The sequence below is a fragment of the Rhodotorula toruloides genome (genome assembly GCF_000320785.1).
Source record: "Rhodotorula toruloides NP11 unplaced genomic scaffold Scaffold9, whole genome shotgun sequence".
NCBI classification, from domain to species: Eukaryota; Fungi; Basidiomycota; class Microbotryomycetes; order Sporidiobolales; family Sporidiobolaceae; genus Rhodotorula; species Rhodotorula toruloides.
In genome coordinates, this window is record NW_015622969.1 from 539,552 (window position 1) to 559,460 (window position 19,909).

General features: G+C 61.7%; 8 protein-coding genes across 8 annotated transcripts; 3 read left to right on the top strand and 5 right to left on the bottom strand.

The window, feature by feature from the left end:
• Positions 1 to 107: 107 nt before the first annotated feature.
• RHTO_08140 (mitochondrial carrier protein) lies at positions 108 to 1,685 on the bottom strand (the record flags this gene model as incomplete). Its single annotated transcript, XM_016421794.1, has 8 exons — positions 108 to 185; positions 244 to 461; positions 520 to 623; positions 704 to 749; positions 830 to 984; positions 1,116 to 1,264; positions 1,347 to 1,482; positions 1,612 to 1,685. The coding sequence occupies 8 exons, from the start codon at positions 1,683 to 1,685 to the stop codon at positions 108 to 110; spliced, it is 960 nt and encodes a 319-aa protein (XP_016273906.1).
• Positions 1,686 to 2,075: 390 nt separating this feature from the next.
• On the bottom strand, positions 2,076 to 2,673 carry RHTO_08141 (U6 snRNA-associated Sm-like protein LSm2; the record flags this gene model as incomplete). The annotated part of the gene is made up of 5 exons (XM_016421795.1): positions 2,076 to 2,095; positions 2,192 to 2,294; positions 2,368 to 2,428; positions 2,504 to 2,601; positions 2,671 to 2,673. The coding sequence occupies 5 exons, from the start codon at positions 2,671 to 2,673 to the stop codon at positions 2,076 to 2,078; spliced, it is 285 nt and encodes a 94-aa protein (XP_016273907.1).
• Positions 2,674 to 3,257: 584 nt separating this feature from the next.
• Positions 3,258 to 6,999, top strand: RHTO_08142 (extracellular matrix protein FRAS1; the record flags this gene model as incomplete). Its single annotated transcript, XM_016421796.1, has 20 exons — positions 3,258 to 3,501; positions 3,562 to 3,631; positions 3,724 to 3,903; positions 3,959 to 4,191; positions 4,254 to 4,482; positions 4,540 to 4,634; positions 4,694 to 4,769; positions 4,828 to 4,976; positions 5,032 to 5,107; positions 5,174 to 5,259; positions 5,315 to 5,390; positions 5,452 to 5,499; positions 5,561 to 5,604; positions 5,678 to 5,845; positions 5,905 to 5,977; positions 6,035 to 6,237; positions 6,321 to 6,479; positions 6,540 to 6,612; positions 6,672 to 6,833; positions 6,903 to 6,999. 20 exons carry the CDS (start codon positions 3,258 to 3,260, stop codon positions 6,997 to 6,999), a joined length of 2,541 nt encoding a protein of 846 aa, XP_016273908.1.
• A 284-nt stretch (positions 7,000 to 7,283) lies between these two features.
• RHTO_08143 (START-like domain protein) lies at positions 7,284 to 10,265 on the bottom strand (the record flags this gene model as incomplete). The annotated part of the gene is made up of 9 exons (XM_016421797.1): positions 7,284 to 7,451; positions 7,512 to 8,457; positions 8,513 to 8,612; positions 8,675 to 9,246; positions 9,309 to 9,488; positions 9,547 to 9,573; positions 9,630 to 9,686; positions 9,746 to 10,083; positions 10,158 to 10,265. The coding sequence occupies 9 exons, from the start codon at positions 10,263 to 10,265 to the stop codon at positions 7,284 to 7,286; spliced, it is 2,496 nt and encodes an 831-aa protein (XP_016273909.1).
• Positions 10,266 to 10,938: 673 nt separating this feature from the next.
• On the top strand, positions 10,939 to 11,880 carry RHTO_08144 (protein of unknown function DUF938; the record flags this gene model as incomplete). The annotated part of the gene is made up of 4 exons (XM_016421798.1): positions 10,939 to 11,029; positions 11,086 to 11,449; positions 11,514 to 11,640; positions 11,713 to 11,880. 4 exons carry the CDS (start codon positions 10,939 to 10,941, stop codon positions 11,878 to 11,880), a joined length of 750 nt encoding a protein of 249 aa, XP_016273910.1.
• Positions 11,881 to 12,457: 577 nt separating this feature from the next.
• On the bottom strand, positions 12,458 to 12,847 carry RHTO_08145 (Like-Sm ribonucleoprotein (LSM)-related domain protein; the record flags this gene model as incomplete). Its single annotated transcript, XM_016421799.1, has 1 exon — positions 12,458 to 12,847. The coding sequence occupies one exon, from the start codon at positions 12,845 to 12,847 to the stop codon at positions 12,458 to 12,460; it is 390 nt and encodes a 129-aa protein (XP_016273911.1).
• Positions 12,848 to 13,363: 516 nt separating this feature from the next.
• Positions 13,364 to 14,376, top strand: RHTO_08146 (uncharacterized protein; the record flags this gene model as incomplete). The annotated part of the gene is made up of 5 exons (XM_016421800.1): positions 13,364 to 13,522; positions 13,580 to 13,772; positions 13,839 to 13,928; positions 13,994 to 14,290; positions 14,345 to 14,376. 5 exons carry the CDS (start codon positions 13,364 to 13,366, stop codon positions 14,374 to 14,376), a joined length of 771 nt encoding a protein of 256 aa, XP_016273912.1.
• A 211-nt stretch (positions 14,377 to 14,587) lies between these two features.
• Positions 14,588 to 19,873, bottom strand: RHTO_08147 (elongator complex protein 1; the record flags this gene model as incomplete). The annotated part of the gene is made up of 19 exons (XM_016421801.1): positions 14,588 to 14,907; positions 14,964 to 15,094; positions 15,161 to 15,302; positions 15,357 to 15,519; positions 15,576 to 15,700; positions 15,757 to 15,897; positions 15,953 to 16,016; positions 16,072 to 16,293; positions 16,349 to 16,482; positions 16,540 to 16,697; positions 16,755 to 16,973; positions 17,031 to 17,532; positions 17,588 to 18,136; positions 18,190 to 18,282; positions 18,339 to 18,473; positions 18,527 to 19,180; positions 19,245 to 19,326; positions 19,411 to 19,584; positions 19,670 to 19,873. The coding sequence occupies 19 exons, from the start codon at positions 19,871 to 19,873 to the stop codon at positions 14,588 to 14,590; spliced, it is 4,212 nt and encodes a 1,403-aa protein (XP_016273913.1).
• Positions 19,874 to 19,909: the final 36 nt, after the last annotated feature.

Consider the following 19,909-nt stretch of genomic DNA (forward strand, 5'->3'; position numbering starts at 1 on the left):
AGCAGAAAGGGGACAACCAAAGGCTTGGGTACGGCGGGACAGCGAGAGTATACAGGCGAACTAAGAAGGAGAGAAACGGGCGGTAACTAAGCTCTGGGCGGTGCAGCTTACTCGGGCACGCTGGCAGCGACGTCCTTCTTGACCATCTCCTTGACGTGGTCGCCGAGCGAGACGAGGCAAACGGTCTTACAAGGAGCCGGAAGTCAGTCTCCATTCGAGCCAGTCGAAGAGCTGTGAGCGCACCCTCCAAACGCTAAGAGCGATGCGCGGCGAGACACCCCTGAAGAGACCGCGGATGCCGCTCTCCTGGTAGATGTACTTGGCGGTCGAGAGGATCGTCGGGTTCTGCGGGCGGGCAGTAGAGGAGGCGGTCGCGGCGGACTTGGCGGAGGGCGAGACGAGAGACTGCATCTCGACGCGGATGACCTCGATTGGGTGGTTCCAGCAGCCGAGTGCTCCGCCTGCAGCGATCCGAGCGTCAGCGAACCAACTCGAGTGCAACGACGAAGCGAAACGCACCGACTGCCGACGCGATGACCTTCTCGCCGGGACTCAGCGCATCCGACTTCTTCTTGCCCTTGAACTCCTTGATCGCTTGCTCTGCAGCACGAGCGACTCCGATCCTGTGTGCAGCAAGGCAGCTGGTCAGCTGGCGGAGCTCGGCAACGAGACCTTTCAGCAACCGCAAGCGAAGCTGGCGCACCTGCTGCCCCAGTTCGTTGCCTGCCTGAGCGCGACAGCGTTGACGCCTGTGCAACCCTTGCTCACAAGTCAGCCATCGTTCGGCAGGACCTCGCATCGACGCAAGCTGCCTCGAAGCGCGACGCACCCTTGTTAATTCCCCTGATCCCCTCCTTGCGCCACATGTCCATGAAAACTCCCATCGTCGATGGCGCTTGCGGTGCGGGCTGGCCCGGGACGGAAGAGACGGCGGCGATTTTCTGGCGGGTGATCTCGGCGGTCTTCATGCGGGTGCAGACGCCCCTGTACGCGGAAGGCTCGTCAGCTCTGCAGCACTCAATCCATCCGCCTTTCCTCAGCACATCAGCCGTAGCGGCGCTCTCGAGGACGTGCGAGGAGTGGGAGAACAGCGAGAGAACCGCGACCGCACTCACATGGACAAGTACGCCTGTGCCGCGCCGCCAATGATTCCGCCCAGCAGTCCTGCCGCACCAGGCTTTATGCCGTGGCCCATCGTGAACGACTCGACGTAGGAGGACGTGAAGAGGAGGATTCCGCCGGCGGTTGAGGATTCGATCCAGGCCTGGCGTTGAGTCGCTGCGTTAGTCTCCGCTCGCTCGTCCAGGAAACTTGAGCCTGGGTGACTATAGGAGAGCTCGACGCACCCAGGGAATCAAGCCCTGGTAGAAGCCGCGAATCCCGCCCCTCGCTGTCGTCTTCCTGATCGCTTCCCGCAACGAGTCGTGGCGGTTCGCGGCCATATGCGTCTTGAGGACCTCGAACGGCTGACCCAGTGTCGTCCTGCATGGCGAGAACGAGCGGGAGCAAGAACAGCGAGGCGAAAGCCGCAGGTGGGGAATGTCAGCGCAGGCTAACAACCTCGACAGATCGCGTCCGGACTCGGCAGAGAACGCGCGAAAGGGTACGTACACCTCAAAGACCGACACTCCGGCCCCGATGGCGAGGTTGACGGGCGACAAGCCATTTGACTGCTGCGGAGACATATCGAGTGGGCGGAACGAGACGAGCGGAGGACGGGGAGTGTGTGCGTGATGCGTCGTGGTCGTGTTCTAGTATGTCGTAGGCTGTAAGCAAGGCAAGGCGTGTCTAGCTGCGAGGGTGAGCAAGTCGCGTGAAGTGTCGGAGGGAAAGCGGGGACGAGGACGGTCAGCTTGCAGTCACGCCGCGCCGAGGCATCATTGACGACCTGGCATCGTCCAGCGAGAGCGTCAGAAGTGTCCCAGCTCGTCTGCACCCGCGCAAGTCTCGTCGAAGGAGCCCGCTCGCGTCCCACCACAGCCTTGAGGACCCGAGGAAGTATACAACGGCCTGATTGCACGAGGGCGGGCCAACGGGGACAGCAGGGTATTCTACAGGCGTGCCAGTCGTCGAGGCTATCGCTGCTTGCCCGCCTCTGCGCGTAACGAACGACGGTCAGCTCACTTCTCCTCCTGCTCCCCACATCTTCGTCCCGCCTCGACCTCGCGAAAGGGTGAAAACAACAACGCACCTCGCCGAGTCGCATCCTCCAGTAGTTGCGTGTCGACTGCTGCGCGCGGGAGTTGCACGTATCGCACTGTGCTGCCGCGAATGAAGCAGTTGCGGACGGCGATCTGGGCGTGTGAGGCGAGAGTCAGCTTGCGAGGCCTGATTCGAGGCCGCAGACGGTCGCAAGACAGTACGCACCATGTGAGGATACCGCTCTTCGTCCAAGACGCGGATGTTGTCAAGCTTGATGTTGAGGAATCTGAGCGAGGAGGAGCAAGTCAGTCAATCTCGCTTGGAGTCCCTCGAAGCGACTGCCAGAGGAGGCTTCACGCACTGGTCGACCGACTTGAGCTGCCCGCGGATCGCCATGTCGTTCTTGAGCTCGACAGTGAGCTCCTGGTCTTGCAGCGTCTTGAGAACCGAGAAGATGAGCTGTGCGGAACGAGTGGGCGCGGTGATCAGCTCGTTCGCCCTGTGTGAACTACATCTAGCTGCACGTACCATCTTTGCGCTGCCCTAGCGGGTGTGTGTCGCGGTGTGAGATTCGTTGATGAGGCGGTCTGTCGGAGGAGGGAGTGAGCGTTCCACACGGCCGCGGTGGCTTGCTGGAGACGCAGATGCACAGAAAGAGTGGCAATCAGGCTGTCTGAGCTGTTCTAGCCTGTCACACGTCGTGAAGCGGTGTTGCTGGCGGCCAACTCTCCTCCTCCTCCTCGCCCAGCTCCTTGACATCCGACTGTTCACCTCAATACCTCGCCTTGCTCGTAACGCCGTCGTCGATCTCGGCACAGGGGCCGACTGAGGACTTCCGGCCTTTCTTCTAGGCGCGCGACGCCTGCGCGACTTGCATTCAGGGTTACCGCTCGCACCGCTCGCTCGCTCCCCTCTTCGCGTATTCTCTCACGATCGTGTGCGTGGCGGAACTCCGTCCAGCCAGGCTAGAACAATGCTGGATGTCCCATTGATGGTCGCGGATCCGAACGACTTGGCTGCTCTGCTCCTTGCCTCTCTTTCCCTCCCTTCACTACTCTCAGGCTTCCACTCACCCACGCTCTTTACCCACACTCTTTTTCGCCACCTCCAGCGACATGCGAGCTCCCTTGCTGTGGCTCGCTCTCGCCGTCCCGGCCTTGGCATCGCACGACTCGTTCTTCGGCTCGAGCCACGACATCGTCGCGCGTGCAGTCAAGGCCAAGGTCATCGCCGTCGACAGCGCCCCGAACCGCACCGTCACGAAGGGCAAGACCGGCGAGTGCACGCAGGCTTACATCGACAACAAACAGTCCGCCTACTGCAAGCAGAGCTGCCCGCCGAACCAATGGCCTCTTTACCGTGAGTTTGGCATCCTCTCCTTCTCCTCATGCATCTCGGCTGACATCAACGTTGATTCAGAGGGCGGATGCGTCTGCCGCGCGCCGAACACCCTGCGCAGCGGTGTCTGCCAGCCCAAGTGCGATCCTGGGTAAGCTCTTCCTTCACGCTTTTCTCAGCCGTCCCTTCGTCCTCATGCTGCGCCTTTCCGTACTCTCGCTGATTCGGCCGTGCACCACGCAGCTTCACCCTCTCGGAGGACAAGACCCTTTGCGTCTGCCGCGACGGCAAGTTCCTCAGCCCGGCCAGCGACAAGTGCTGGTCTCGCTGTGTTACCGGTACTTTCGACGCCAAGAACGGGACCTGCGCTTCCTGCCCGGAACCTTACCTCGCCTGCAGCGATGCGGCTACACCGACTCGCTGGTCAGTCCTCAACTTCTTGCGAAGAGCGACTCAAACTGAGCACCTTATCGCGCAGCATCAACGGCTACTTCTTCGACGGCACGACCTGCGTCAAGGACTGTCCTGCCAACACCTGGCCCGACGACGCGCCGACGAAGAACATCTGCCGCAAGTGCGCCGACAAGGATGCGTTGACCTGCTCCGACAGCGGCAAGACGTCCGCCACCGCTTGCATGACCAAGTACCTCCTCAACGGCGTATGCGTCGAGGCGACCAAGATCCCTGACGGCTCGTACGGCGACTCGACGGGTGCGTTTTCTCATCGGTCTCCGCTTACCGCAACATCTCGCTGAATATTGAGCTTCTCGCAGACCACACCGTCAAGACCTGCGACGCCGGCGTCAAGACGTGCACCTGCTCGGGCAAGGGCTGCGCCACCTCGTGCGGCAAGAACAAGAAGAACGACCAACTCCTTCTCACGCCCAAGGGCGAGTGCGCTCTCCACTGCCCGTCCGGCTACTATGCCGACAAGAAGGACGGGCTTTGCGTCAAGTGCGACTCGACCGCCTTGACATGCGACGCTAACGGTGCGAAGACTTGGTGAGCTCCTTCCTCCGCTTCTCGCTGGACCTCGCTGATGCTCTGCATGTCTCGCAGCGCGAAGGACTCGGCGGGCACTCAGCTCTACCTCACCCCGACGAAGAAGTGCATCTTGCCATGGGTCGGACCTGCTGGCTACTACCCGGACTCGAGTACGTCGCCTTCCCTCATGTTCTCAAGCGCTTTAATCGCTGACACCGAGTCTCGACAGCGACGAACACCTTCAAGCCCTGCCTCGACGGTGTCACGACGTGTGTCGGTAACGGCGACAACGACGCATTGACCTGGTATGCTGGCTTCCTCCCTTTCCCGCCTCGTCCTTCGCTAATACCGCTCTCCTCGCAGCGGGACTCGCTCGGACGGCACTACGCTCTTCCTCGACCTTCACAACGGTCGCGGCCAGCAGCACCGGCGTCTCTCCCGCCGCGACTCTGCGCCGACCGGAACTTGCGTTGAAGCTGCCTCGTGCCCTATCACTACATGGGCTGACCCGAGTGCGCTCAGTTCTCTCTAGACCATCCGAGCGCTTGCTCACTTGATTGCTTGCAGTCACGAACGTCTGCACGCTTTGCGACCCGAACGAAATCCGGTGCAAAGGCAACGGCGAAGGTAGCGCTCTTCAATGGTGCGTTACGCTCCTTCAAGACGCTCAGCGCACCTTTGCGGATCGCTGATCCCCCTTACTTCGTAGCGCGAGCGGATCGTACCTTACCCAGGGCGGTGACTGCGTGTCTGCCGACGCTTGCGTGACGAGCGGTGCTTTCTGGGCTGATGATGGTGCGTCTCATCGTTATGCACGTTTTGGATCGAGCTGACGCTTCCTCGACAACAGCCAACAACGTCTGCTCGACTTGCGACGCCGGAGAGGCCGCCTGCACGGGCAATGGCGCTGGACTCGCGACGGCTTGGTGAGCTGCGAATTCTCTCTGCGCTCCTTTCAGTGCGGCAGCTCATGGACGATCTAAACAGCGCGACGAACGACCGCGACGAGCAGCTGTACCTCTATAACGGCGATTGGTGAGTTTTCTTCCTTCCTTCGCCGCTTCATTCGCCGCGAACTCACCCGTTCCTCATATAGCTACACCGGAAACGCATGCCCTGCCGCATACTACCCCGACGACAGTGCGTTTGCGCTCGTTCCGCCGCCTCGACCGTTGTCGACCTTCCCAAGCTGACGCTTTGGCTCCCTTCGCAGACACAAAGTCGTGCCAGGCTTGCGACCCCGGCGCGCTCTCCTGCACCGGCCCTCACGCTGCTACGTCCTGCGGTCTCAACTCGAACGGCGAGCGCCTCTATCTCAACATCGACGGCAACTGCGTGACCGCGCCGAACTGCGACAGCTCGACCTGGTCTGACCCTGCGAGTGCGTCAAGCTTCTCTTGCCATCTTTGCGACGTCCACACTGACGTTCGAGTCTTGCAGCCCGCCACTGCGAGTGGTGCACGCTCATCGACCCCGACGCAAAGACCTGCACGTCGCCGACCGTTCTCACCTGGTTCGTCAACCGCTTCTCGGTTTCGTTTTCTGCCCACTGACGCCTCTTCCCGCGCAGCACCAACAAGTTCTTCTACCAGGCGGCCTGCATCGACCCTTGCCCGACTCGCTTCTGGGCTAAGTCGGACAACCACGTCTGCACGCCCTGCACCGACCCCGACGCCTTGACCTGCGACGCCGACGGCGCGCTCACGTGCGACAAGCTCTACCTTTGGCAGAGGCAGTGCATCCCGACTTGCCCGGCTGGAACCTACGCCGTCGGTGAGTTTCGCTCCGGCGCTTCCTTCGTCTTATGGCGCCCGCTTCCTCCGCTTCAGCGGCGAGCTGACACGACTACGGCGCAGGTCACGTCTGCTACCCCTGCACCGACAAGTACGGTGACGGCGCCGCGACTTGCGACGCTTCGGCGACCCTCTCGTGCAAGGCAGGCTACGTCTGGCTGAACAACTACTGCATCTCGGAGGCGGACTGCTACGGTCAGCCGGATGGGTTCTACCCGAAGAGTGCGTCGACAGTCATCGGTGTCTTTCGAAAGCCCAAGCTGATCTTCGTCGAGCTCGCAGACGGCTACTGCTCGGCCTGCTCGAACGATTGGGCGTACGCCACGTCGTGCACGCCTGCTGGACCGACGGCGTGGTGCGTCTCAATCTCGTACCCGTTTTCGCCGCCCCTAGCTGATGGTTCGCATATCGCAGCTCAAGCAACCGATTCATCGACCGCAACAACAAATGCGCGCGGGTCTGCCCGAACGGCTACGCCGAGATCGACCCTCACGGTGACGGTGTCGACTACATTATAACTGGCCAGTACATCGATGACAGCGGCTTCGTCTCGACCTGCCGGAGCTGCATCGACCAGTGCGTCTAGTCTTTCCGCCATCGTCGCATGACTACCGCTGATACGCGTCTCGCGAACACCCCTAACAGGTTCGCGGTGGTCTGCGACCAGTACAGCGGTCTCACCACTCAATGCTACAAGCCGAGACCGAACCACGTCTCTGTCTCGTGCCCTCACCGGGCCTGAGGCGCCTCCCTTCCCTCTTTCCCACCGAGCCCTTGCTTCTCTCGCTCGCCATTCTTCTCGGTCAACCCAGTAGTCTTCGCTTCCTCGATGCTCAGCAGTAATGCACGCTCTCCTCGGTCCGTCGGCGCGTGAGCAGATCCCAACAGCAGGCTTTTCAGGTTGGCTATAAAGTCGAGCTACACAGGTCACATCATACATATCAACGACGAGAGGAGGAACAGAAAATACAGCACGGAAGAGCGGAGCGAGCGAGTGTTCGTGGGCGAGTCGGGGAGGAAACGTCTCTACGCCATCTTGCCCCAGACGTAGGCCGCGGCGACGAAGGCGACCATGACGATGACTTGCTGCTGGGTGAAGTAGAGGTCCTTGTTGATGATGAGCATGGCGTTGGCAGGGATGCCGCCGGACGAAGCGGTCGCTGATGCGCCGCCTTCGGAAGCGTACGAGGTGGCCTGCGCGAGAACAAGTCATCAGCAAGCATTCAGCTCCAGTTCACGGCATAGGCGACTCACCGTAGCGTTCCTGCCTTCGGCGTCGGCTCCTGCGCCCTTCGCCTTGCCGAGGAACGGAGGAGAGCCGCTGTCGACGGGAGGCGGCGAGCGCGCGCCGTCCTTGTTCTGACTGCCACGACGACCGGCCTTGGCGAGACCTGCACCCGCAGCGGCACCGGCAACGCCAGCGCCAGCCGCCTCGGCGACATTGTTCGAGCTCGACGCGCGACGCTGAGGCTGGGGAGGCGCGTTGGCCTTGCGCTTCGGCGCCGGTCCGCCCGAAGCCGTGATAGTCTTGTCGAGGAACTCGCCACCGACGTAGACGTCCTCGGTACCCTCTCCCTCGAGGGACTGCGAGAGCTTGAGGAGCGCACCTTGCTTGACCTTCTCGGTCCAGGCGAGTTCGAGCATGACTTGGCCGTCGGGCGTCTCGACTTTGGCGACTTCGGCGACGTCGGGCGGGTCGAGGGTGACGTCGATTCCGCGAGGGTACATCTTGCTGCTCCACTGGAGCCAGCAGACTTGCTTGCCGTCCGACATGGTGCCCTTGCCTTCGCCGCCGATCGAGAACGTCACCTTGCCGTTGACGATGTCGTCGCCAGGCTTCGAGGTGCCGATGAGCTCGGCGGGACCCGAGCCCCAGCGGAGGAACGACGGGGCGAAGCCGTACTCGTCGATGAACTCGCCGAGGCGGCGCGGACCGAGACCAAGCTCGGTCGAGAGGACCTTGTACGTGGCCGGGTTGAGCTTTGCGCCGGCGACGTCGAGCTGGGCGATGCGGGTGACCTTGACGGCGTGAGGAGCGGCGGGGTCGAGGAGGTAGCCGGAAAAGTCGACCTGGCCGAGCTGCGAGCCCTTGGGCTTCTTCACATCCGCGTCGACCGAGCGAGAGACGGAGAGGATCTGACCGTGCTGGTCAGCCGGGTCTTCGCGCTCGACACCGGTTCCGACGATGTAGTGGAATGGCCTGCGGAACGAGACGTTAGCGGGTGCTTCCCAAGGAACAATCAGGGGCCACTCACTTGACGCTCGGGAAGATGCCCTTGTTCGCCTCGAGGACGACGCCCTGGTCGAAGCCGTTGTCGAGGCCGGAAGGCTGAAGCGAGTCGATACGCGGGTCCCCTGCGTCGCTCAACCACCGTCAGCTTTTATCCAACCATCTCACTCAAGCGACAAGCACTCACAAATCCTCCTAGCCGACTCGTTGAGGATCGTACCGAGCACCTGCTCGGTCGTGACATTCTCAACCTCCGCCTCGCCCTTGACGATCGGCAACTCCGTCTCGCCCCTCGCTCCGTCCTTCGCCTTCATCCAAATCCTCGTCCCATCCGGGTCCTTGGCGGTCCTCCACCCACCCTGACTACCCTGCGACAGCGTCGCCTTGAACAACTTGAGTGCGGTCTGGACAGCTTCGTACGACGCGCCGTCTTTGACGAGCTCAACGTGCGGAGGGAGACCGACTGCCCCACCGCTCGTGGCGGTACCGGTACTGCGGGAGGAGCGCTTGCTCGAGACCGAGTCGCGGCGGCGACGGCCGCCGCTGCCGCCTGAGCCGGCGACCGCCATCCCGTTCAACTCGCCGCCTTGTCCGCCGTTCGAGCCGCTGTAGGCCGTGGGCTCGGGGTCGTAGGGGACCATGGGCGGCGCGCCGTGCGTCGAGAGGTAGTCGGCGATGCGGGCGATGACGGTCGGGCGGCGAGCGAGGTACTTGGTCGCGGCGAACGACGGCATGAAGGTGCGAACATTGACGTGGAGGCTGCGCTCGTCACTCGTCAGCTCGGTAATCATCACGTTCAAGCTGTAAACGCGGAAACGCACTAGTACGAGATCCTCGTCCCGTCCTCGATAGGCTCAAGCACCCATCCGTTCAGGGCGATACTCGCGCGGACACGACCCGCGACGCGCGGGACCTTGGGCGTGACGACCGACGTCGTGGCGAAACAGATCGTGCCGGTGGGCGAGCCTTGGACTTTTTCGACGAGGGAGAGGTCGCGGGTGCTGCGTACGGGAAGGAGGGTTAAGAAGGTTTGGGCCGAGACGAAGGCGGGAAACATACGAGGATCCGGCGATGCCTTTCATGCACCTGCACTTCACTGCGTCAGCAAGTATGAGCGGAAGCGAAGGAGTCGGAGCACGCACATGTAGGTGAGCGACGAGTCGTCGGAAAGGTTCTCGACGAGCGAGCCCTCCTTGTACCTGCGTGCGATTCATCATCAGCTCTGCATTAGCCACGTCGAATACGGGCTGCGACCCACCAGTCATCCCAAAGCTTGCGAGTGCCCATGACAGCAAAGACAGCGGTCGGGGCGAAACCCGAGATGTCGAGGACGCCCTTGAAGACGGGCGCATAAAAGCCCTTCTTCTCGCTGCGTCCCTGGGAGACATAGCTCTTCTCCTTGGTGATATAGACGACGCAGCCCGTCTTCTTCTGCGTCAGGGCCTTCTTCCAGCTCGAGTCGGGCATCGAGTGGAGGTCTTGCAACTTGGACATGGCGCGGCTCGCGGACTCGAGGTACGAGTCGGCGGAGACGGACGAGGTCTGGCTTATGCCGGACGGGCGGCGGCCGAGGTCGTCAAAGTCGGCTCCGGTTGACTTGCGGCGACGAAGAGCGCAAGTCAATGGCTTGTTCTCCTGCACGATTTGGCGAGAGAAGAACGCGTGCTCACCTCGTCATCGTCGACCGAGTAGTCGTCGTCTCCAAACTCGGAGCCATACTCAAACTCGGACTTGCGCGAGCGCGAAGAGCGGATACTGGCGCGGCTCGAAAGGACCATGTTGCGCGGTTTCTGCGGGTCGGTTGAGCTTTCGAGGTTTGCTGAGGTCTGCGCGTGCGCTCGAACGGAGTAAGTACAGAGCACAGGAGGAGGACGGGGAGGGAACGAGGGAAGGTCGGCGGAACGCACGGTTAGACGGGTGCACAAAGGCTAGCGGGCAATCTGGCTGGTAGCTGGGAGCCTGAGAGTGAAGCCTGCCAAGCTAGCGTGCCTGCAGAGACGCTGTGCGAGGGCAGAGGGGCGGGGAAGATGAGGTAAAGTGGGGAGGTGGACGAGCGCGAGCAGGGGTTCGCAAGTTTGGCGGTGCGGCTGTGGGTCCAGTCGAGTGAGTGAGTGAGAGTGTGCGAGTGTGCCCAGCTGTGTCGGAGTGAGAGGGAGAGGGAGGGGTCGAGGGCGAAAGGCGGAGCACCGGCAAAGTCTCCCCACTTCGCCGTCGTCGCCGCTCGCCGTCATTTGCGATCAAAGGCCAGCCGCGCACTCGACAGTTGCCAGTGCACGAGAGAGAGAGAGCTGGACGGATCCTGCCTCACTGTTCAGCGCCGCGCTCCGCTCTCGCTGGACGGCGACGACAACCAGCTCCGCTCACCTGCGCGGGGTCTTCTTCCCGCTTGACCACCTTGTCCTGCTACTCATCTCGACGCCTGCTGTCCAGCTGCGACTTCACTGCTCGAGGATGGCCACTCACGCTCCTGCTCAGGTTCCTGCCGACTCTGCAGACGCGCCGCGCTTCCCTTCGACTCTGGCGCCGGACGCATACTACGAGGGTACGTTGACGGAGCTGCATGTCGAGGCGCCGCTGAGACTAACACATGCTCGACAGGCCTGGTCGACCGTCTTCGAACCGCCCTCCTCCCGACCCTCGACCCCTTCTTCTCCTCCCTCTACTCCTCCTCATCGCCTCTCGTCCTCGAACTAGCCTCAGGCAACGGCACCCACGCCGCTCTCTTCACACGCACCTACCCCTCCCTCTCCATCCAACCAACCGAATGCGACTCGTTCGGCGTCAAGAGGATTGATCAGACTGTTGCGCGGGAGGGAGCGGAGAGGGTGAGAGCGGCGGTCAAGGTCGATGTCATGAGTGAGGGTGATTGGGAGGGGCTGGGGAGGAAGTTGAGAGAGGAGGAGGGGGAGGGGAAGCGGTATGACCTTGTCTTTGGGTCGAATTTCCTGCACATGGTGCCCTTGTATGTCCTCCCTCCTCCGCTCCGCCTTCCCTCTTTACTCACCAGCTGCCCTTCCCTCGCGCAGCCCCGACGCACCGCAACGCATCTTCCGCCGCCTCCTCGCCCACTCACTGCTCACACCCTCCGCAAAAGTCCTCATCTACGGACCCTTCAAGTCCGACACGGGCTTCTTCTCCCGCTCCGACGAGTCCGTGCGTCCCTACTCCTTTCCTCCCTTTCTCCCTCCAACACTTTTTCGAAACTGACGAGAAGTTGTTGCGCAGTTCAACGAGGCGATCGCAGCCCGCCCCTCCCCCTACCCACTCGGCCTACGCTCTATCGACGCCCTTGCAAGGATCGCAAGAGAGGAAGGGTGGAAATTGAGCGAGAGGATTGGGGTTGCGAAGGGGAATTGGGTGTTGGTTTTCGAGCAGGAGAGGGAGGGGAAGTAGCGGTTTGAGGCGCTGGTGAGGGCAATGCAGTCTGGAGTCCCCACGATATCGGGAAGTGACAGTGAGAAGGTGATGTCGCAATCGACGTTCGTGTTGCGGTAAGCGAGTGTCCAGCTACGAACGTCGAGCAGGCCCCCCCGGCAGCACGAATCGAGCCACAGCAAGCCATCCCATCTATGAAGCATCACCTTCCGCGACTAAGTGATTAGCGAACAAAGCATTGGCTGTATCGCGGACAGTCTGCGACGAAGCGGTATCAGCCAAGATCGGCGAACGGGGAACAGCGAAAGACGGAGCGCACCATGGGAACCTCCGTTCCGCCTCGCTTCTGCGTCTAGCGCGAGCCACAAAGTACTGCTTAGGTGATCTGCGCTGTCGCTATTTGCCCGCTGGGTTTGACGAGGCGGCTTGAGGCGAACGAAACGAGTTGGCGAGCCTAGAGACATCGCCTCGGCGCCTTTTGCCGGGCAGTCCTGTAGGTAGGGACGGCCAGCGATCGGAGAAGGCGTGTGGGTCAGTAAAGCGCAGACCGCGACCAAGCGGCGAGCGAACGCACCTCGAATCCAGCGTCTCCTCCTCACGACGGCCTACACCCCTCCTGCTGCAGCTCCTTTCTCCGCTCTTCCTCCCCGGCAGCCCACTCCACCTCGAGCTCCTCCTCCGTCCGCATCCTCTCAACCCTAGTCCACCACTTCCTCGGGACCATCACCAATCCCACTTTCCTCCCCTCTCCCCTCACGCTTCCCTGCTCATCCAGCTCGTACTCGACAGCTTGGTCCAGCACGATATTCCCCTGCGGATCGACGCAGACGAACGTCCCTACGAACTGGCGCGAGGTGTGCGAGATGGTGAGGCGGTAGAGGGAACCGAGGGTTGAGGTGAGGGCTTGGATGGAGGGAGTGAGGGCGGGTGGGGGCTTGAGAGATTGGAAGGCTGGCAGAGGGGGGATCGAGGTGGTTGTAGCCATTTCTCAGCGGCGGGTGAGCGTGACGAGTGTAGGAAAGGAGGGAGAGGGAGGAGGTCGGTGGGGAGAGGTCAACCTCGCTCGCTCGCGTCGGAATAGCGTAGACAGTCGCTTTGCGGTGAGAATCGGACGAGTACTGCGACTCGAGCGAGAAGGACAGAGACGTTGAGGGTGGGAGACGACCGTCCTCCTCCTCGTGAAGCGAATGATCGTTCCCGTTGCAGGCACCCCTTCCGCGCTCCAACTTCGCCTGCGCATCGAGTAGCCCAATCCTCAGCTTCTCTGTCGCCAACACCGGCCGCTCGACCCTCCTCGTCTCCTCCTCGCCCTCAACAGGCTTCGGTCGCTGCTGGGGGGAGTGTTCGGGCTTGTGAGCAGAGGACCGCGACGCAAAGCCGGGGAAGGGGGTGCCGCGACTTTGGCGTCCGTAGGAACCTGTTCAGCCGTTCCAGCGAGGTCTCGTGCTGTGGCCTTCCTCTTCTTCCTCATGTCACTCAGTCGCCGCCGCTCGCCGCCGAGATGGCGGTTCGCGCCTTGCTCGGTCATCACTGGAGGCATCTGCGCACCACGACAACGCTGGATTCAGCGCGACACTCGATCCTCTCCCCTTTCTCCTCATCATCCTTCAGCCCTGGGCGGCTCGTATTGACACACGCTGTTCCTTCCGGCCTTGTGAAGGTGCGGCAGAGTTGGGAGACAGTGCGGTGCAACAGAGCTGACCTTATCTCTCCACAGGAGAACTATGCGCCATCAAACGAAGACGTTCTGTCCGCCGATAATCGGTCCTTGCGCGCGGAGAAGGAGACGCAGGACTTCCGGATCGCCAAGCTGGAGGACCAAGTTGGTCGTTTGTTGCGCAGGGAGAAGGCGCGCGAAGTAGAGGAGGAGCGCTCGCGCCAGGTCGAGGCGTACAAGCGCGGCATGGAAGGTGCGTCTCCTGCATGTTTCCCATCTCGTTGGCGCAGCGGGATCCTGAACGCTCTCTTCTCTCCAGGTCTCGTTTTGTCGGCCCTCAAGGACACGCGCAAGCTTGACGACGCCGACCTTGAGATCCTCAGAGGGAATTGGCGTCAACTGGAAAACGGTGAGCATGACTACTTGACCCTGCGTCGGCGAGGAACGGGTTCTAACGTCACTTCCGGTCATCAGCTGCCGGTTGGCAAGCCATTCCGAAGGCTCTCACGACGCCCAAACTCGCCGAGAGGTTCTACGACGTTTTGGAGCCGCCTCTCGTCGAGAAAGTCAAGCTCGCCGTTACCTCCGCCCGCAAGTTGCCTGCCTGGTCAGCAGCTCGTGCGATAGAGCGAAGTGACCGGGTGTCCGACATGCGACAAGCTCGAAGTGAAGCAGCACACCTCGCGCCGAGCAAGGATCTCGTCCTCCAGGCGCTTCAGGAGTTCTCGTCAAAGGCTGTGGCGGAGCGCGCAGTTAGTATGATTAATCCCGGTTTGTTGCGTTCCATTCCTTCTTTCCCGAGTTGTGCTGACCACCTTCGTGCAGAGGCTTTTTCCGTTCCGTGGCCTCCTCTCTGATACCCTCTCTCTCCCTCTCACGAGCTTCAACCATTGTCGATACCTTTCATACGCTGTTCGCATCTTTGTATCTCTGCTTTGCACATCTTCTTCGGTGGCCAGCGTGTCGAGTCCGCGAGACTCAAGACTTCCTTTGCTTCCTCGGGAGGAAGTATGACTTGACAAAGCGCTCTCTACATTCAATCAGTGACGGCACACGCTTGCCTTCCTTCTACACACCGAGTAGCCCAATCCTCCACTTCTCCCTCGCCAGCGCCGGCCTCTCCACCCTCCTCGTCTCCTCCTCACCCTCAACAGGCTTCGGTCGCTGCTCCCACTCCGCCAGCAATATCGGGTCGCCCGTATCCTTGATCCGCTGCTCTTCGGTCGACTCGGCGCGCCAAGATTGCTCGAGAGGCGTCCAGATGCTGTCGACAGCGGAGGAGACGAAGGTTTCGAAGGCGGCGACGGCAGATTGAAGGTCCGTCGCGGCGGTGCGGTGCTCGTCGGACGAGAGGGTGAGGAGGACGGGCAGGAGGGCGGCGGTCTCCTCTGCGAAGGTCAGGCGTCAGCGAGAAGTCGGGCGGGGAGAAGCGAAGCGAACGCACTCTGCAGTTCCGCCAACCTGGACTCGGCCGTCTTCTTGAGCGAGTTGAGCAGGTACATCTCCTCGTAGACCGTGCCCTTCTTACCTGCGGCCTTCTTGAGCGCCGCACGACGCCGCGAGCCGGAGGTCTTGCTGCAAGGGGAGGGAAAGGAACGGTCAGGACAGCTTATTGGCCCTGCATGATGAGGACAAACGCACGATGTCCTGCGACTTGTGCTCGCGAGCGTGGTCGGGTTGACGGTGTAGCGAGTGAAGGCGGTGCCGGCGTCCGACATGCCGTCCGGCGCGATCTCGACGTTCTCGAACGCCGCCGTCGGATCGTCGACGCAGTAGTAGAAGTCTGCGGGACAATGTGTCAGCGCAAGCACAGACGCAACGCGGGCGGAAGGCGCACAAGGGTTCTGATCCCGCTTCGTCCGCAGCGCCGCCAGCCGGTCGAGCTGCTTCTGCACTTGCTCGGTCAGATCGGAGCAGTCCTCGCAGAGACGTTCCTGCAGCTCGAGCGTGCTCGTCTTGATGCGCGAGTCGACTAGGTCGCGCCGGTCGTGCAAGGCGGTCTGCACGGAATCGAGTTAGAAGAAGTTTGAAGGGAGAGCAGGGCGACAATACGCACCACTCGCGTCGCTTCAGCGTGCAGGCTACCCTCGCAGAGAATAGCGACTGCTGTGTCGACGTCCTTGCCGTAGTCGAGCAGGACCTTCGCCGCCTCGCCGTACCGTCTCTTGCCGGAAAGGTCGTCTGGCGCAAGAGCAAGCGTCAGCAACATCCCTATTGTTTCTTAACGGTTGACTCACCAGCCACGTCCGCTGCAAGCTCCTTGACGCCCTCCTCGTCAACCGTGCCCGACGTGAGCGCAAGCGTGAACAGTTCCTGCCATGCTCGAGCCCTTTGGTAGGCGAGCATCGCCTTCTCCGGCTGGGCGGCGAGCGTAAAGACTGCATTCGAGGCGGTGTCAGCTGAGGACACGATGTGCGAGCGGCGGCTGCTCACGAAGTGCCGCTTCGAAGTAATTAGACCGGTCGAAGAGGTGCTCCGCATTGGCCGACAAGACCATCTGTCGAGCGACGCCTGTCAGCTGAATATGTTAGCGGGCGGAGGACAGCACACACCTCATACTTCTTCTTGTCGCCCTCGTATGCCCGCAGCGCAACCTCGAACAAGCCGTGCTTCTTCGTGTACTCGAGCGCCTCATCGAAATGCTCGTCGCCGGCTTTCGACAGGTTCATCAGCGCGGATGAGTGGCGGCCTAGGTGGTCATCGATCTTATGGCGTTGGAGGAAGGGCGGGAGCGAACGAAGAGCGCGGAGGAAGGGCAGGTACTCTCGCGGGTCCTGCAAATATCGAGGTGAGCGACCACGGAACAGAGGAGGGTGAAGGCTCACTCACCTTCTGCGACTGCTGCGCGATCATCAGGACGAGCGGGAAGTCGTACATGCCGAGCGCGAGGTCGAATAGCTTGTTCGAGTCGCTGAGGAAGATGATGTACTTGACGGCGTCTTCGGCTCGGTCGGCGTCCTTGGCTGTTCGATTTGTACGTTAGCGTGATGAGCGGGGCGGGGGCTACAAAGCAAACGCACCTTTGAGCTGGACCAGCAGGTTGAGCGCATCCTCGTACGCAGGCGGGCGTTGGCGGACATACGACGTCAGGATCGTATTTGCGAAGTGAAACACGTCGCGCTGCTCGAGATCCTCGCGAACGAGTCGGCAGATCGTGTTGACCTTGCTCGACGGGTCGCTACGCCGAAGCAACCGATCAGCGCTGGGGACGAGATCGAGGGTCAACCTCGCTCACAAGGACTCGACACCGCCTCCAACGAGAGGCTTGTACATCGTCTTCGTGACGTCTTCGTCCTTCAAGCCACTCAGGAACAGGTTGAGGTAGTCGATATCCTTGACTTGCGAGACGAAGTCGTGCAGATTAGCAACGAAAGCTGCCGGGTCGTGGTCGTGCAGGATGTTGAGATCGATGCGGTGTCGGCGGCAGAGGAGGAAGGCAGCGCGGAAGCGACGGCTGCGCAAGCAGTGTTCGTCAGCGGAAGAAGCCTCGGAACGTACGGGCAGGACGCACCTGTCGAGCAAGCTCCGCACGACTCGCAGCACCAGCGGCCGCGGGCAGATCGTCTCGAGGTTCCCGCGCGGCATCTGCAAGATGAGCGTAGTCGAGCTCGGCACGACTGTTACGATGCGCGATCCGCGCTCGACAGCACGCTTGATGGTCTCGCTCGGACCTGAAGCTGCGCTCCCGGCTGCTCGTCGCGCGAAAGACTCGGTAAAGTCGGCTGCCGGGGTTGTCGAAAGCGTGGAGAGGGGGATAAACTTCGCTTCGTGCGAGAAGGTGGTGTAGATGAGGAAGTCGGGAGTGATGGTGAAGGAAGTTGCGTCGGATGCGAGGAGGCGTGCGGACGAGTAAAGCCTGCCGGAGGCTGCGAGACCGATCAAAGTGGGCAGGCGGAAGGAGGACGAAGGTGATGAGGGCGGCAGCCGGACGTGCTGGATTGTCTGGCAGAACTCGGGGAACGGAGAGAGGCTGGACGAGGGCGAGGCGAAGTCGTCCGAGCCAGCGGCGGAAACTGAGGCAAACGGTTCGTCAGACTCCCGGTAAACGAAAGGACCCGAAAGACGCACTCTCGAGGACCTCGCCCGACTTGGTGACCAGCACAAATCCATCGACGTCCTCCTGTCCGTTCTCCTCACCGCCATCCTGCTTCTCCCGCTCGTGCATCGCAGCGATCTTTTGCGCACCCTCCAAGACTTTCACGGAGGTCGTCTCCCCTTGCCGACCATCAACGATCAACACCTCGTCCTCCGCCTCCTCGTCCTGCGAACTCCGCAATACCGCAACCTTGTCTCCATACACCGCACACTGCTTCGCGACACATCGCTGCCTCGTGGCGTTCGGGTCGAGCTGGAGCGACCACTCGAGAACAGGTTCGGACAAGCCGGCGAGGGCGTTTCGTTGGGCGTTGCCGGTGAGAGGGAGCGACCAGCGGTAGAATTCAAGGAACGAGTCGGGGTAGAGGACGGCAAAGCGGAGAGGGGAGGTATGAGAGGGAGAGGCGGAGAAGGAGATGTGTGCGGGAGGAAGGAGAGTTTGTGGGCGCGAGGAGCGGAGGACGAGAGAAGACATGGGCGGCGGGACGTTTTGCAGTCGGAACGGCGTGAGCTTGATGTCGACTGAGACGAAGGGTCAGCCTAAGAGACGATAAATTGACTGAGAGTGGACGAACCTCCGTCGACGACTGCAACCGTTCCATCGTCGAGAGGCGCAGGACGCTGCGACGCGAAAGTCTCCCAGCACAAGCTATACCGCTCCAGTCCGTCTGCGAAACGTACATCAGCACCTCGGAGTAGCAGTCTGTGACGGACCGTCACGCACCCGCTGCGATCAGCTCAATCTCATGCGCCTTCTCCGGATGCCAAGCCACGGTCTGCAACCGCCGCGAGAGGGGCAGTCGAGGCGCAAGCTCGGCCTTGAGGTACCAGTAGTAGTTCGAGCGGTGCCAGAGTTGGACTGCGCGAAGAAGACGTCAGCTGGGCGGGGCTGTGGAAGAAAAGTGGACGCACCGGCATGTGAGGATGCTGCACCCGCCTCCTCCGCGTCCCGCTCAATCCACACCGCGAGCAAATCGCTCGCGGCGTTCCAGCCCAGCTCGCGCACCTGGACCGCCTCCGCCCTTTCCTCCCTTAACCCAAACTCATACCGCCGCAACCCATTCCTTTCAAAGAACACGACTTGCAACTCGTCCTTCCTCTGTCCCTCCGCCGAGACGACGACTTTCCGTTGCGTCGAAGCGATGATCTCGCCGCTGGGGATCCACGCTAGCGAGCCTTCGAGGCCCGGGACGGGCTCGGACGTAGAAGAGTGTTCGCCCAATCTCGAATAGATCCTGATCCGCCGCACTCGACGTTCCGCACCGTCCGCGACGTCGGACCGCGGCGGCGCGCGCTCGAGGCTGTTGACCGCAAACCAAGCCGAGTCGCCCCTCCACGCGATGCGGGTCAACCCATCGTCCCTCGCACTCTCGAGCCAATCCGCATCAAGCGGGTTCTGCTTCGCGGCTGCAGCTGCGGCAGACTTGCCGAGCGAGCCGTGGAATTGGGTCGACTTGTGGCCCCAGCCGACTGAGACGGGGGCGTCGGCGCCGAAGGAGGAAGTGTGGAGTGGTTGTTCGGAGAGAGGGTCGAAGGTTTTGGCGAGGACGAGGAGTTGGTCGTTGTCTGCGTAAGCGAAAGCGTCAGCGAGAGAATCTGAGGAGAGAAACGAAAGACCACAGGAACGAACCGGTAACGATAGCAAGAAGCTCTTCGTCCGGACTCCACGAAGCCGCCTTGATGCCGTAATCAAACGTTCCGACGTTCTCTCTCTGCGAGATCGACGGTAAGACGCAAGCACCATCAGCACACGCGAATCGCGGCAAAGGGACCTTCGCGAGATTCTAGGCACTCACCCTCGCCTCTCCCATTCCTCCCTCCAGGAACACCTGCTCAACGTCTCCGTTCGCCAGGACGAGTGCGAGAGCGTCGTCTTCCGGCAAGTACTTGAAGGAGACAACGAAAGGTTGCGAAGAGGGCAGAGTTGGCGGAGAAGGAGCGGGGAGGAAGGAGTTCAGGAGCGTAGCGGGCTGTGCGGTCCGACAGGTGGAGTGAGCACGCCATCACAGCAGAACGGGCAGCATTGACAGGCGGACGTTGAGCGCCTGAACGCACCTCTACTTCATCCTGCGGCATCCTCCAAACGTGAACCTCGACCTCCTCTGACCCCGACTCGCTCGAAAGCGTCACAGCATACGTCGTGTCCGTCCCTGCATCGGTCGTAGTCGCAACGAGGTCTTGCGGGAGCGGAGAGGGCGAAGTCGAGCTCGAGGGGGAGAGGGATTGGAAGGACGCCTCGAGGACCGAGATGGACCGCATTGCTGGGCTATGCAGTCAACTCAGCGAGCAGTCTAG